The 15,808-nt window shown below is 38.4% G+C and overlaps 1 protein-coding gene across 1 annotated transcript in view; it reads left to right on the plus strand.

Annotated features, from left to right (window-relative positions):
- Positions 1 to 15,808, plus strand: part of LOC103213803 (interleukin 18 receptor accessory protein) — a 30,205-nt gene that overhangs the window by 10,387 nt on the left and 4,010 nt on the right. The window contains 5 exon segments of the mRNA XM_007959545.1: positions 471 to 621; positions 4,485 to 4,550; positions 6,547 to 6,670; positions 10,931 to 11,091; positions 12,753 to 12,890. Of these exon segments, the coding sequence (XP_007957736.1) occupies positions 471 to 621; positions 4,485 to 4,550; positions 6,547 to 6,670; positions 10,931 to 11,091; positions 12,753 to 12,890 (640 nt within the window).

Below are 15,808 nucleotides of genomic sequence, written 5' to 3' on the forward strand. Positions count from 1 at the left end.
AGATCATTCAGAAGCAAGTTATCAGGTTTTTCTTTTGAAACCTTTCTAGGTCGAATATACAACTATCAAACTTTTGGTTAGTATTTGGGTGATTAATTACTTGCACCCAAAGATCCATATGTCATTTAGATATCAGCTATTTAGAACACTCCGAGTTTTCTAGACTACTTTCAAGGGTCTAAGCCATGCTGTGGGAAATAGTGGATAAAATACCTCTTTCTCAGCTGATCATGTTTGCCACCCTGGTCACCATACATAATGTAATTATGTTAGAAAATGCCTATTATTTCAAATATGATTCTTGCAAATGTGATTTTGAATGCAATCTCTTCATAGCTTGGGGGAATGCACTTATCTCAGACTAATGTTTCACCCCGCTGGTTCACAATTGAGAATTCTTTTCTACAGGTGTAATTAATAATAACAATTCTCTGGTTAAAAATCCTATTTACTCTTCTTTTCTGGATTAGGATGGAAAACTACTCTCTGACAAAGGAAGCAACCCACTGAAATTAGGTGAAATTTATACCCATCACAATGGCATGTATGTATGTGATTATATTCAGTCTGATAATACAAGTTCATGGATAGTCAGAGATGTTGTTCAAGTAAGAACCATTGGTAAGTGAGATTTTTCATTTCATAATTTGAGAAGAAACTATTCTTCCTTTTGGCATAGAATTTTTCTTTCAGGAAAAGTTTCCATGCATTGGCCTTTGGTTTGTTTTTATGATATATATATATATATATTTTTTAAATTATATATATATATTAAATATTTCACACAGAAAAAATAAATGACACTTACCAATAAGCTTTTAAAATGTTTGAATACTTTTACATATGCTTAAAATCTCATTTTTTTTTTTTAATTGTAGATACAGCTTGAGGGCTGTGCCTTTGTACCTCCCATTCCTTTGCCCAGGTGTAGTCATGACTTTGTAATTAGTTTATATAATTTCCATCTACATTTTTATGCTTTTTCTTCAGATGTGCTTGTCCACTGATAAAATACAATATAATTTTTGTTATAAAATTTTATGCACATGATATTGTACTAAAGTACCATTTTGCCAGTTTGTGCCCATATCAGCAATGAATGGATTCCCATTCTAAATAATATTTTGTGCTATCAGATTGTTTAATTGCTAGCAAGTGGGTTTTTTCCTCTCTCCTCCCTGTTGACACATCCCTAATTACAGAAGATGTTAAACACCTTGTCATATGTTTACCGGTTCATTTGGTTCCTTCTTCGGTGACTTGTTTGTTCTTGCTCCATTCTTTCCCTTGGGTTGTTTTTACTCTATTTATTAGTATCATCATAAAAAAAATTTTATAATGTAATTCATTTAAACATGGCCTGTTGAATCAAAACATAATATTGTCAGTCAATCATATTTTGTATGAAAAAGCTCCAGAATAGTTTACTTTGTTAAAAGTGAATATATCTATCCATTTTACCTTCTTTTAATGTAAGATAGAAACTACATGGAATACCCTAAAACAAAGTTAAATAATTTCTGGCCCTTGCACTTTGCACTACTTCAGATAACAGCTATTTTTGTTTATGTTACGATGTTCCTTGGAAGAGAAGTGGGAATGTGAATGCCTTACTCATATCAATTTTCCCCTTGATGTGATGTGTGGTTATTCTAACTAGGTATTACTCATCCCACCAGTCTCAGGGGCAAGCTCTACTTTTCTCTCTCCCAAGAAACACATTGCAACATCAGTTCCAACTTTTTAAATCAAGCCCTCTCTATCATCATTCCATTCTTTCTCATTTACTCATTAATTCTTTCATTTATGTATTCCCACTCAAATATTTTTTGAGCATCTAATATGTGTCAGACCCTGGGCAAGGGGTGAGGAATGTAATGAATAAGCTAGAACCTTTCTCTGGCCTCCTAGAACTTACCATCATTTTATGGGGCATACAGATAGAAGAGAGGTTGATAAGTGGAAAGAAAGGGCATTGGGGGATACGGAAGGTCCATCAAAACCAAATCTAGGTGTTTCTCCAGAGGAAGTCAAGTATAAGCTGATGACTTAAAATGAAGCAAAGCAAACTTAATGAAAGTGAGGTCAGAATTCTGTTCTAGGCAGAAAGAGCAGCATAGTTGGTGTCCAGCAGATGAGATACAGCATGATGAAGTATAGGATGTAAAAGAAGAACAGTTTGGTTGAAGCAGTGTTGAGGGTAAAAGTCTAGAAGCATGACTGAGTTCACTCTGTTTTAATGAATAATGGGACATCACTGAGGGTATTACGTGGGCAAGTGTCTTAGTAGGTTTATATGTGAGCTAGATAACTGTCTACTGTGTAGAAAATAGATTTTTGAAGGCAAAGATGGAAATAGGGAGAAAAGTTAGGAGACCACTGAGGTCAAGCAGGCAAGAACTGATGGTCACTGAATTAGGTAATGGCAGTGGAGATGGAGAGAAATAGAAGTACTAAAATACATATTTAAGAGGTACATCTTAAAGGATTTGGTGAGAAAGAGAGAAAATAGTCAGGAATGCAACCTAGGTTTTAAACTGGGCATTTAAGTGGATTTTCTATACTATAGTGATAACATTATATCAGGATAGGAGCTGGTATAGGGACACAGGTGTGGAGCAGGAGGTTTGATTCATGTTCTAAAATGGTGACACTAGTTGCTCTGTGACTAGGCTTAACAGAAGTTATGAGAAATAGCTGGGCTATTTCAATTGAACATGATGCTGGAATTTAAGCAGAAGACAAACAAAGAGAGATTAAAGCTGTCTTAGTTATTTGGCCTGGATAAGTTATCTGGCCTCTTTAACACAAGAGAGACCAAAGTAGAAGAGTTTGCAGGAGAAATAAAGTGTTAGTGTCCAAAGGATATATAAGTCATCCAAGTCACAATGACAAGTAGGTATTTGGATAAACAAGTCTGGAGATGCTAGGAATGGGGATGTTAATGTGAGAGGGTTCACTTTATATTATAGTTAAAGCAAAGGAACTGAATTACCTAGAGAGTAACCCTAGAGAGGAGAGGCTTAGTACTGAGCCCTGAAGCCTTCCAATACTTGGAGAGGTTGAGAAGAGGAGAGGGATATCAAAAGGAGACAGAAGAGGAGTGTGAGAACAGGGGAAAACTTTCCAGTTGACACAGTGAAAAAAACATCTCAAGAAGCAAGGAGTAATGCACCACCTCAAAATAATGAGGCTTGAGAATTGATCATTGAATTTCGCAAGACAGATTCATTTTTATATTAGGAAGTGGTTGTCAGTGGGAAAATGTCAGTGGTAAGGAATCAAAAAAGAAGTTAATTGATGATTCAGGTGAGAGATGACCCAGGTGAGCAAAAGAATACAGTAACATGGAACCCAAAAGAAGAGGGCATGGTCAACAGTTTTCAATGCTGTTCAGAAGTCAAGTGCTTTGAAAACTCACTTGTGCTGAATGAATTTAGCTTTAAGGAGGTCACTGGTGACTTTGAGCAAAATGGTTTCAGTATAGTCCTGGGGGTAGAAATCAGACACCATTTGAGGTGAGGGAATGGATAAAATGAATGTATAAACTCTTTTAGTTTAGAATTTAGTTGTGAAGAAAGAGAATCAATAAAGCAGAGACATGAAGTAAAGGATTCCCCCACCCCTTTTTTAAAAAATTTTTCCCATAAAGATGAAATTCATGTGTAAATGCTGATGTGAGAAAGCCCACAGAAGTAAATGATACAGGAGAGGGAGGGTGTAATTGAGGGGCTAAGGTCTCTGAGAAGTAAGAGTGGATAGCATTGAGAGCAAAGATGATGAATTTTCCGTTAACAGAAAATGAGACATCTTCAGGAGGAAGTTTGACAGTGGAGATAAATTTGAAAGTTTATGGTAGGCACTCACTACTCACTGCCATTGAGTTGACTGTGACTCATAGAGACCCCTCCATGGATTTCTGAGGCAGTACCTCTACAGAAGTAGATTGTCCAGTCTTCCTTCCGAGGAGTGGCTGGTGGGTTTGAACCACCATCCTTCTGGTTAGCAGTCGAATGCCTTAGGCACTATACCACCAGAGGGATAAATGAGTAGATTAAGGGCTAGACTCTATTTTGAAGCAAGCCATGAGTTTGGAGATAAAGAGAGCAAACTAGGTCTTCTTGAGTTGTACATTTTCTCAGGTAGGTTCCACATGGCACCAAAAAGAAATCTTGAAGAAGGAAGAGATGAGGGCTCACGTCTGCAAGTGGTGAACAGGCTTAGTGTGGAAGAAAATTCACTCAGGCAGAAATGGATTATTGATGGTCCAGTATTTGCTAACATTCAAAACCTGATGCTACAATCAATTTTGGAGACACCCTGGTGAGATGGAAACTTGAGTTCTTAGCCTTATGGATTATGGATGAAATGTAAAAAGTAATGCCAATATAGTCAGGTCAAAGTGTGGCCAACAATCCAAATGATCAGCAAGCAGGGTCTTCAGATCTCCCAATGCAAATAATGATTTTATTTTTACATTTTAGTGAAAAATACTAACTTCAAACCAGATATTCTGGTTCCTGACAAGGACACACTGGAAGTAGAACTTGGTAAGCTGGGATGCATTATGGACCTTCAATGACATTGTGGTTCTGGCACTTGGTCCACATGTGATATAAGGAAAAGAACATTGGGCTTTCACATCAAACAGAATTGGATATGAATCCAGCTCAGCTTCAACTAGCTTTGTGACCTTGCACTGTTAGTTAATCCTTGTGAGACTCAGTTTTTTAAATCTGAAAAACAGACATAATGAAACTGGCCTCACAGAGTTCCACTGAGAAGCAATGGGATAATATTCACTAAATAATATGATAATATATGGTAAATGAGCAGGATTAATGGATTTTAGATTCTTCCTTATTCCTCCTGGAATAAGTGGTTATATATATTGGTAGGGTCTGTTGATTATGTCTATACACTTATCAACTTGAGTAGCACTAATCCTTATGAATATGGTGTTTTGTCTGAATGAGTAGACTACTACAATCTCTGCTCAATTTGTGTTCCAAAGTAGTGTCTACTTTTGCATAGAGGGGAACAGTAACTTTTCTCTAATCTACTTTCATTTTGTCGACATCAGTAGTATCTATGTCTTCTTATACATCTCAATAATATTGTTCTATCTAAAATCAAATACTGTTTTTTCCCCAATAAAGTGTACTTTAAAATGGTAATAAAAATTTGTAGTTATAGAAAGAAATATAAAAATATATATCATGATATAAGATCACTAGGTAACAGTAGTGGTATATCCTGATTCTAGAACTAGAAATGACATTTTGGACAACATTACAGGAAATGAAGGAAAAGGGAAAAATAAATTAATTCAAAATAGCTAAGCTACATATGGTATTAGTAGATTTTATGGTATGTATTAAGTTGCAAAAATTAGTTTTCAAATGGATTCCCTAACCATTTCATGATTAAATATAGAGTTTGAGACAGAGTATATCTGGATACTTGTTATAGAGAAAAAGTGTAGAAAGAGAGTGATGTGATAACGTTCATGTCCATTCACAATGCATCATTCTAAAAAGCTCAGCTTAATATATAAATAAATTCTTTAAGTTACATGCTACAGCAATCTCATGAACTTAATTAATATACAAGTATTGGTCATTAAGGGAGCTCTGGTGGTGTAGTGTCTAAAGCATTTGACTGCTAACCAGAAGCCTGGTGATTCAAACCCACCAGGCACTCCTGGGAAGGAAGACTGGACAATCTAGTTCCATAGTGATACTGCCTGGGAAACCCAAGGAGGGTTTGCTATGAGTTGCATCCGACTCCAGGGTCATGTGTTGCATTGTTGTTGGTTGTTAAACGTTCTTTATTGACACACCTTGTACTTTAACAGTCATGTTGGAGATGGTGCTAGGCATTGAAATGCTGCAATTTCCCTATGACTGCTCTCAAACCTGGGTTCCTGGAAGGTGCAAATGGTCAATGTTCTCAGTTGCTAACTGAAAGTTTGGAGGTTTGAGTTCACTCATACATGCTTTAGAAGAAAGGCCTGGCATCTACTTCCAAAAAAATCAACCTTTGAAAACCCAATGGAGCATAGTTAGAAGAAGCAAGAATAGTGCTTCTCTGATACCTGTGGGACCTCCACGGATCAGAATCAGCTCAACAACTGATCTTTACTCTCAAACCACATCAGACCCCTTGGTGATATGGTCTTGTTAATCTTTACTTTAAGAACATATAGATACATGTTTGAACTCTAACTATTGTTCATTAAAGACAACCATGTTGTTTTTGTTGTTGTTATGTGCCGTCAAGTCGGACCTGACTCATAGTGACCCCTCCTTGGGTTTCTGAGGTGGTATCACTACGGAAGTAGATCATCCACTCCTTGAAAAGACAACCATATCTGGTTTTATTTCTTTCTAAATGAGACACATGAAGCAATATGGTTATTCTGGTACACCTGTCTCACCTGAAAGACTGACTGAATCAAGGTCAGGGCTGTGTCCTTTCCATGCAGACAGGACAGCATGATCTCATGTGTGTCCTTCCTCTATTCTCTGGCTTCTTTATTTTTAGGAAAGCCTTTAACTCTCAACTGCAAAGCACGATTTGGCTTTGAAACCAACTTTACACCTGTGTTGAAATGGTACCTCAACGATGTTGACCAGAAATGGTAAGTTCCCATACCTGAGCAGAAAAGGTAAGAAGAAAATGAGTGGGCTATATTCTTTGCAACCTACACTAAATGTTTTCACCTTTAGAAACCACTAGAATATACACACAGATGTGAACAAACATCCACGTTAATGGTGTAGCCTCTTGCACCTACCAATGGTGAAAATAAAGGACAGAAATGCAAAGTGAGTGTTAATAAAATAAAAGGACTGAAATGCAAAATGAATAAATATGGAGGCCAAGTGCATCTTCTGATCAGGTCATAGAATGAACTATTTAAGTTATTTTAAAGTTCAGTTTGAAACAACTGTTTGATATGGCTGCCCTAAAACTCAAGAAAACAAACAGACAAACATACTAACCCAGGGAACCCAGGGGAAAAAATGCAGCCTCCCTCACACCCTGTTTTAATTAATGTCTAACCATTCCATTCAGAGTGTGTGATGAATTCAGGAATGTAAATTTTGACAGTAATTAACAGTCTGGAACATATCCAACAAGGCAGCACAATGATATGGACTCTGACAATAAAATATGTGAAGTCAGGAAGATTAGATTAAATCAATTTATCTTGGCAAATAGGAGACTCAGGGTGGAATACCTGTCTTGCAATATTTAGGAGCTAACCAAAAAAAACCAAACTCACTGCTGTCTAGTCGGATCCGACTCACAGCAACCTCTCCTTGGGATTCTGAGGCGGTATCACCATGGAAGTAGATTGCCCAATCTTCCTTCCAAGAAATGGCTGGTGGATTTGAACCTCCAGCCTTCTGGTTAGTTGTCATATGCCATAGGCACTATGCCACCAGAGCGCCTATTAGGATTCATACTGCATGGCTTAAAATCAGGAAGGGTATACGTCAGGGTTGCATTCTTTCACCATACTTATTCAATTTGCATGAAGAGCAAATCATCCAAGAAGCTGGACTATATGAAGAAGAACATGGCATCAGAATTGGAGGAAGACTCATTCACAACCTGCAATATGCAGATGACACAACCTTGCTTGCTGAAAGTGATGATGACTCGAAACATTTACTGATGAAGACTACTGTCTTCAGTATGGATTATACTTCAACATAAAGAAAACAAAAATCCTTACAATTGGACCAATAAGCAACATCATGATAAATGGAGAAAAGATTGAAGTTATCAGAGATTTCATTTTACTAGCATCTGCAATCAACACTTATGGAAGCTGCAGTAAACAAATCAGATGTCGTATTGCACTGGGCAAATCTGCTGCAAAAGACCTCTTTAAAGTATTAAGGAGCAGGGTGATGTATCCACCTACTCTAGGGATATACACCCCTTAGTGCAATCAGTCATAGAGCACCAGAAGGACAGCATTCACATAGAAAGCTGTACAGACAGGAGTGCATAGTTAAGAAGGGCACAGGGAGGGCGGGGACAGGAGGGGAAACGAGTTTGTTATGGTCAGGGATGGTAATCGGGGCATGAAATCAAATGTGCATGAAATGTACAACAATTTGCTTCAATTTGCACCCAAAGCAAAATAAAATAATAAAAATAAAAAATTGTTAAGGAGCAAAGATGTCACTTTGAAGACAAAGGTGTGTCTAACCCAAGCCATGGTATTTTCAATAGCTTCATATGCATGTGAAAGCTGGACAATGAATAAGGGAGATCAAAGAAGGGTTGATGCTTTTGAGTTGTGGTGTTGGTAAAGAATACTGAAAGTATTCATGGACTGGCAGAAGAATGAACCAATCTGTCCTGGAAGAAATGTAGCCTGAATGCTCCTTGGAAGTGAGAATGGCCAGACCTTGTCTCATCTACTTTGGTCAAGTTGTCAGAAGGGAAAAGTTCCTGGAGAAGGATATCATGCTTGGAGGGTCAGAGAAAAAGGGGAAGACCCTCAACAAGATGGATTGAGACAGTGGTTGCAATGGGTTCAAGTATAGCAAAGACTGTTAGGATTCAAGTATAACAAAGACTGGGCAGTGTTACATTACATTGTACATAGTGTCATTATGAGTCAGAGCTGACTTTATGGCACCTAACGACAACAACAACCCAATCTCAGTATTTTCAATCACCTCATAAACATGTGAATGCTGGACAGTGAATAAGAAAGACCAAAGAAGAGTTGATGCTTTTGAACTGTGGTATTAGTGAAGAATACTGAAAGTACCATGAACTGGCAGAAGAACAAACAATCTGTCCTGGAAGAAGTGTAGCTGGAATGCTCCTTAGAAGACAGAATGGCCAGACTTTGTCTCATCTACTTTGGTCAGGTTGTTAGAAGGGACCTGTCCTTTTTAAAGTGAGGGTCACAGAAGAAGGGGAAGACCCTCAATGAGATGGATTGGCACAGTGCCTGCAACAGTATGTCCAAGCAAGCACAGCAAGGATTGTGAGGATGGCACAGGACCAGGCAGTGTTCTGTTCTGTTGTACACAGGCTCGCTATGAGTCAGAATTGACTCAACAGCACCTAACAACAATAAAAAGAAAAGAAAAGAAAGAAAGATATTAAGATTCATGAGAAATTGACTTAGTTTGCTTATATCCAGAGAATAGACTCTAAACCAATGAACAGAATTTACTGAGGACAGATTTTGGTTCAATAGAAATAAAAATTCTAGACATTTGTAAATATTCAACATCTCAGCTGGTCTTCTATCCTTGAAAAGACCAAAGGGTTTGAATCCAGTCTGTCACATACTTTGCTAGAGGATATATTATCCTATTTTTCTGAGGTTCTGTTCCAAAGTAAGAGAGTCTTCATTAAAGTCTTTCTTATAGTATCAAAATAAATAAATAAATAAATAACTGTAAAATCAGTTTAAAAACTATGGATCACTATAAAACTAAAGGAGAAATTTTGGAAACAGCAATAAAATTTGGCAGGAATTTCTATGACAGGGAATTCATTGGATCTTATAAGTTTATAATGCATTAAAGTTCAAAATAGTCAAGTGTGGCAAGGAGAATATGATTTGATGGCACAGAGCCTTGGCTTTGAATGTTTTCCAGTGATTAGCAATGCGACCCATAACCTCTATAAGTATCCATTGCCACATCTATAATCTGTGCACAAACATCTGTACCTGGCAAGGCCATTGTAAGGATAAGTTATACACCATAACAGTCCCTGGGACATAGGAAGCAATTAAAGCTGGTATTGTAGACTTAGCAAAGCACCTCAGAGCAACACAGCCTAAAACATCACCTACGTAAACCAATTTCTTAACTTGAGGACTGATTGTAGTTGGAAACTTTAGAGAATCCAAGTTGTAAATAAATGCAAAGACTCACAACCTCTTGGAGGAAGCAGAATGGGGCAGGAATTAAACTGCTGCCTCTCAGCTATGTGACCTTAGGCTACTTGCACACTTTCTGTGCCTCAGCTGCTTTGCTGGTTAATTTATGTTGGCCATACTATTACCATGTAGGGTTCCTGTGAGATGAGAATAGAGGAGATTCAATAGTTCACATTCAGTGCTTGAAAGAGCATCTATCATGTACCTAATATGTCGTCAGTAAATTTAATATTATTAATAGTTATTTCTAAATTCTTGGCATCTGTTCGCAAGGATAATTTTTAAGGCAAAGAATGTCAAATTATGCCCACAGATAGAACATATCTTAGTATAAAGGCTTAGAATGTCAAGCCAAAGTCCAGGCTTTCCAAGAAAGACCTAACTAAACACAGGTATTTGGTGAAACAAGATTTTATTCTCATAGTGGAGACAGAGCAAGGTCAGCTGCAATAGCATATGCCAGTTCCTGCATGGCCAGTGGGTCATTCCTCATAGCTAATGCAGGGCTGGTGGTCTGCCCACAACCCCCTCATGTTGCAGTTGAAGAACCTCATTCCTTCTCCAATAAGAGCAGTTATAGAGAAGTGATGCAATGTAACTTGCATGTTTACTTAAGCAGTTCTGAGAATGTGCTCAAGGCAAGAGGAGAAGGATTTGTTGATCGTCCACCAGCTGCTATGAGATGTGTCCCCTGGATCAATCCCCCCGGAAGGCAAGTCAGTCAACACTCTCATGCCATCCAAGATGTGAAAATGACACACCTTGTCCTAAGTACAATGTTCATTCATGAGTCACAGGTTTACTCTTTCTACATAGCATTACTCTTAGCAGATTCAATAATTCAATCAAAAATAAATTCTGGCATCTCTCTATACTATGCATCTCATGATAAAAATTTTTAGATATCCAAATGGTTGGCTACTTACATGGGTTCCAAATACGGCAAGTAAGTCTTAATTTATGCTTTCTTTTTGTTGTTGCTGTTTTTTCCTTTTCTAGTATCCTTTCCAAGACTTCTGCATTAGAGAATGACATCATTCAATGTGTTCTCTCTTTGAAAGAAGTTACTAAGAGTGATCTTCACAATAAGTTCACTTGCTTTGTCAAAAACTCAAAGGGAAACGATACCCGGTCAATCCAGCTGAAAGAAAAGAAAGGAGGTAAGCTAGGAAAGTTGCCCCACAATGTATGCACTTGCTTTTCTCAAAAGGAGAGGAATTTTTCTCCGTAATAATAATGATGGTGTTGATAATAGCAATTATTTTACTAGGTGCCAGACACTATTCTAAGCACTTTGCTTGTATTAACACATTCAATCTTCTCAACATCTTTCTATGTAAGTACTGTTATCTCTATTTTATAGGTAAAGAAACTGAAGCACAGAGGAGTTCATACCTTGACCAAAGCCATACAGCTAACAAATTGCACATTGGTAATCTAGAGATGGTCCTCATAACTAATACACTGTGTGTGTGGAACTGTTGGCAAACCATTCATTCATTCCACAAATGTCTATAGTATAGGGTATATCCTATGTGGCAGCACTGTACAAGGCCCAGGCTCCCTTTCTTGGTTTCCTTTCCCTGCCTCTGAATCCTAGAACACAATGAGCAGGTAAGGGAGACTGGAGGAGAGAAACAGTAATCTTACTCTGTGTTCAGAGTGATACATGTGTATCAGAGATTGTAGTCTTTTAAAGCTGGAGGGGAAACTATACTCCAACCTTTTTATTTTCCATGGATGGAATAGCCTTTAAATTCTTCAAGAAGGTTCACAGAGGTGAAGTTCATATCATTCATTTGTTCTTTCATCCATTCAGCTACATAATTCAATGAACAGATTGAATAGATTAATTCAACTCATAAATTTAAAACAAGCAGGGTTTGAATGTTTGTTAGGCTTAAATAAAACAATGTTTGTGCCTGGTCTGTAGGAAGTGCTTTGTAATGGAGGCTGCCTTCCAGGTGTAGGGTCCTGTGTAAGGCATTGTGGAAGGTGTGAATGTAAGCCAGGTGTTGCTGCTTAGGCTTTAGTGAAATGCCACATCCATTGAGTCCATTCTGACTCATAAAGACCCCCATACAGTTTCCAAGTCTGTATATCTTTACGGAAGCAGATCGCCTCATCTTTGTCCTGTGGAGTGGCTGGTGGGTTTCAACTGTTGACCTTTTGGTTAGCAGCCCAACGCCTTAAACAGTGCAACTAGATCTCCTTCTAGAGACTTTAGTTAAAAACCAAAACAAACAAAACAGTGCCATCAATGTAATTCCTACTCATAGCAACCCCCACTGTGTTTCCAAGGTTATAAATCTTTAACTAAAGTAGATTGCCTCTGTATGGAAACAGATTGCTTCATCTTCCTACCACAGAGAGGCTGGTAGATTTAAACTGATGACCTTATAGTTAACAGCCAGATACCTTACCCACTACACCACCAGACCTGCTTTTAGACTTTAGTAAGGGTAACTAAATGATAATAATTTACAATATATAAGAGAGTTATACTAATGGATTGTATGAAAGTTGATGGAGGGAAATAAAAAATAAAAACAACTATAATCAGCTTTCCAAGCTGCTAAGATCTAGTAAATGCCATTCGCCTGTTTTCTCTGGAGTTTATTATAAGATGGTGTCCTTAAGACTTGATTTAAGACATTACCAGATCCAAAAAGAATGCTGCCAACAGCAGTAATTTTGATGAAACAGAGATGGAAAAGGCCTTGCATGGGCCCACAGCATTGGCCTGAATGTGATCCTGTCCAAATGCAAGTTGCTCATCTTTCTCTGAGTTTGTTCATCCCTACCATATTTTTCTCCCTAGTGTTTTTCACATATGTTCTACTTGGCACCGTCATGGCCCTAGTGGGCATGCTGACAGCAAGTACTCTCCTTTACATGTACTGGATTGAAATTGTGCTTCTGTACAGAAACTACCAGAGCAAGGATGAGACTCTTGGAGGTAAGAACAATGTAACCCAGGGCCATGGTAACCTGAGAACCTGTGATCTTTCCTCTCAGAACTGATTTGGAGGATGTATTTATCAGGATTCTCCAGAAAAATGGAACCAATAGGACACACACGCATACATACACAGATTTTAAGAAATTTTCTTATGTGATTGTGGGGGCTGGCAAGTTAAAATCCATAGGTCAGGGGGGCAGAGTGGAAACTCCAGCAGTCTTGTGTACAAAATTCGTAGGTGAAGTGACTAACTAGAAATTCTGGCAGGATACCTAAGTTACTGGCTTGAAGTCCTTCTCTCTGAGACACCTGTTTTTCTCTGAGGCCTTTAAGTGATTAGATAAGACTCATCCATGTTCTCCAGAGTAATCTCCTTTACTGAGTGTCAACTGTTTTAAAAGTTAATCATATTTACAAAATATATTCATAGCAACATCTAGACTAGAGTTTGACCAAACATCTGAGCACTACAGCTTAACCAAGTTGACATATAAAATTAATGATCATAGAGGTAATAAAAGACCTGGACAATAGAAAATGCTGTCATCACACATAGGTTTTGCTTCCTCAGACTTAAGAAAAGAATTTCAGAGTCCTTCTACATCCCTGGCACTTGCAAGCACATGGGGCCTGCACATCAGAACTGATGTGACAGTGTTTCCATAGTGGGACCGAGTGCAGCTGTGTGTGTGGGGAATTGCACCACTGAGGGAGTTTGGGTAACCAGCTCAGTGGGGCATAAAGGAAAGGTTCAAGACATAGTTTTCCCCAAGGATAGAATCATGGCCCTAAGGCTTTGGGTCTCTCCTCCCAGCCCTGACGGCCTCACACAGGGAGTGCTAAGAACAGGTAGAGAAGCAGTTTCTTCTCATTCCAGAAACCAGGAATCTGGTACATGGTTCTATTGTAGGACACGTTGGACTTGAAAACAATCTCTCTGCTAACTAACCTAAAACAACATGAAAAATGACTTACCCGTTTCATGCCTTAGTTTTCTCAGCTGCAGAATACGATAATAGCACCAACTACAAAGTAAATTGTGTGGGGCCATTGAGGTAAGACCTATTAAGCATTTAGAATAGCATCCAGCACATAATGAACACTCAATACATGTCAGCTAATATTATTTCTTGAGTACTGGGTGTATTAGATAATCATATTTTCATAGCATCCTGTGAACAAGGCAGAGAGAGGTGAATCCCTTGCTTAACATTGAACTGCTAGAAAGTGCTGGAGCTAGGATGTAGACCCAGGCAGTCTGGTTTAAGCTACTGTGTCATCTTCATTTGCAGCTTGAGGGCCTTTAAGATGGTGAAAATGAACTGAAAAGTGTCAAGTTCTGTAAAATGGCAGTGCTGTTATTGTTAAGGAAGTATTTGTCAATTTTTCCCATGAGACTGGAAAATAATGTTTAGTAAAGTTTGTATCTTTAGAATAAAATAGCTATGGCTGTTTTTTTCTAGGTTAGAAAAAAACATTCTCTTAGGTTAGGAGCTCTGGTAGCATAGTGACTAAGGCACTTGATTGCTAACCAGAAGGCTGGCAGTTCAAACCCACCAGTCACTCCTCGGAAGGAAGGTTTGGAAATCTACTTCCGTAGTGATACTGCCTCAGCAACCTAAGGAGGGGTCACTATGAGTCAGGGCCGACTCGAAGGCACATAACAACAAAAACATAAGGTTAGAATAGGAGCTCTGGTAGCATAGTAGTTAAGTGCTTGACTGCTAAGTAAAAGGTTAGTTGTTTGAACCCACCAGCCAGTCTGAGGGAGACAGATGAGACAGGCTGCTTCTATAAAGATTATAGCATTGGAAACACTATAGGGCAATTCTACCCTGTTCTATAGCATTGCCATGAGTCAGAATTGAGTCAATGGCAATGGGTTTGGTTTTGGCTTTGGAAAGTTAGAATGTTGCCCTTATAGTAGTGATTCTGTTACTTGGAAAAGGCATAATCCCTCTGCATGATATTTCTGTTGGATACCAAAGATAATTATTTACTTTACTACGATGGCATTTCCAAACTCCAGTACTTTGCCTTCAACATGAATTTTGGAAAGAGTTGTTACATCATAAGGGAAAGAGCCAATAAAGAAATGATTCAGTTGCACCATACTTTATACCACCTATCGAGAGTACTGTGTAGCAGAAATTCTTTAGCCAAGAGTGTTTTGGAATTTTTTAAATTTTGGGTTTATTATAATAAACATTTTTGAGCCCTGGTGGCACAGTGCCTAAGGCATTTAACTGCTAACCAGAAGCCTGGTGGTTCAAACCCATCAGCCTCTCCTTGGAAGGAAGAGCTATACTGCCTCAGAAACCCAAGGAGGGGTCCCTATGAGTAGAATCAACTCCTCAGACCTGAATTTTTTTTATTATTAATATTTAACTCAAACCTGGTTTGAATTGAGCAAATCATCTAATCAACACCTTAGTCTTGCCCGAGGCAACTTCATATTTCTTTTACTAAACTTCTATTTAGCTTAAGAGTCTAGATTTTGTATAAAAGGGTCAAAGGGCACCTTTAAATGCATCTTCTGGTGGCATAGTGCCTAAGGCATTTGACTCCCAACCGGAAGGCTAGAGGTTCAAACTCCCCAGCCACTCCCCAGAAGGAAGGTTGGGAGATCTACTTCCGTAGTCATAACGCCTAGGTAACCCAAGGAGGGGTCGCTATGAGTGGGATCTAACCTGATGGCAATAAGTTTGGTTGGTTTGATCTCTTTGCAAACTGAGTAATCCAATGGAGATGCAGGATTTCAAGTACAGTGATGCAGTGCCCTCTGCTGGCTAACGAAAATTTTTTTTAACAAAAATGACTATTCCCTTTTACGTTAATACTGACTATCTAAAAAAAAAAAAAAAAAAAAAAAATTGGGGAGCTCTGGTAGCATAGTGGCTAAGACGCTTGCCTGC

This window comes from Orycteropus afer, unplaced genomic scaffold (genome assembly GCF_000298275.1).
Source record: "Orycteropus afer afer isolate SDZICR_OR568_19922 unplaced genomic scaffold, OryAfe1.0 scaffold00017, whole genome shotgun sequence".
NCBI classification, from domain to species: Eukaryota; Metazoa; Chordata; class Mammalia; order Tubulidentata; family Orycteropodidae; genus Orycteropus; species Orycteropus afer.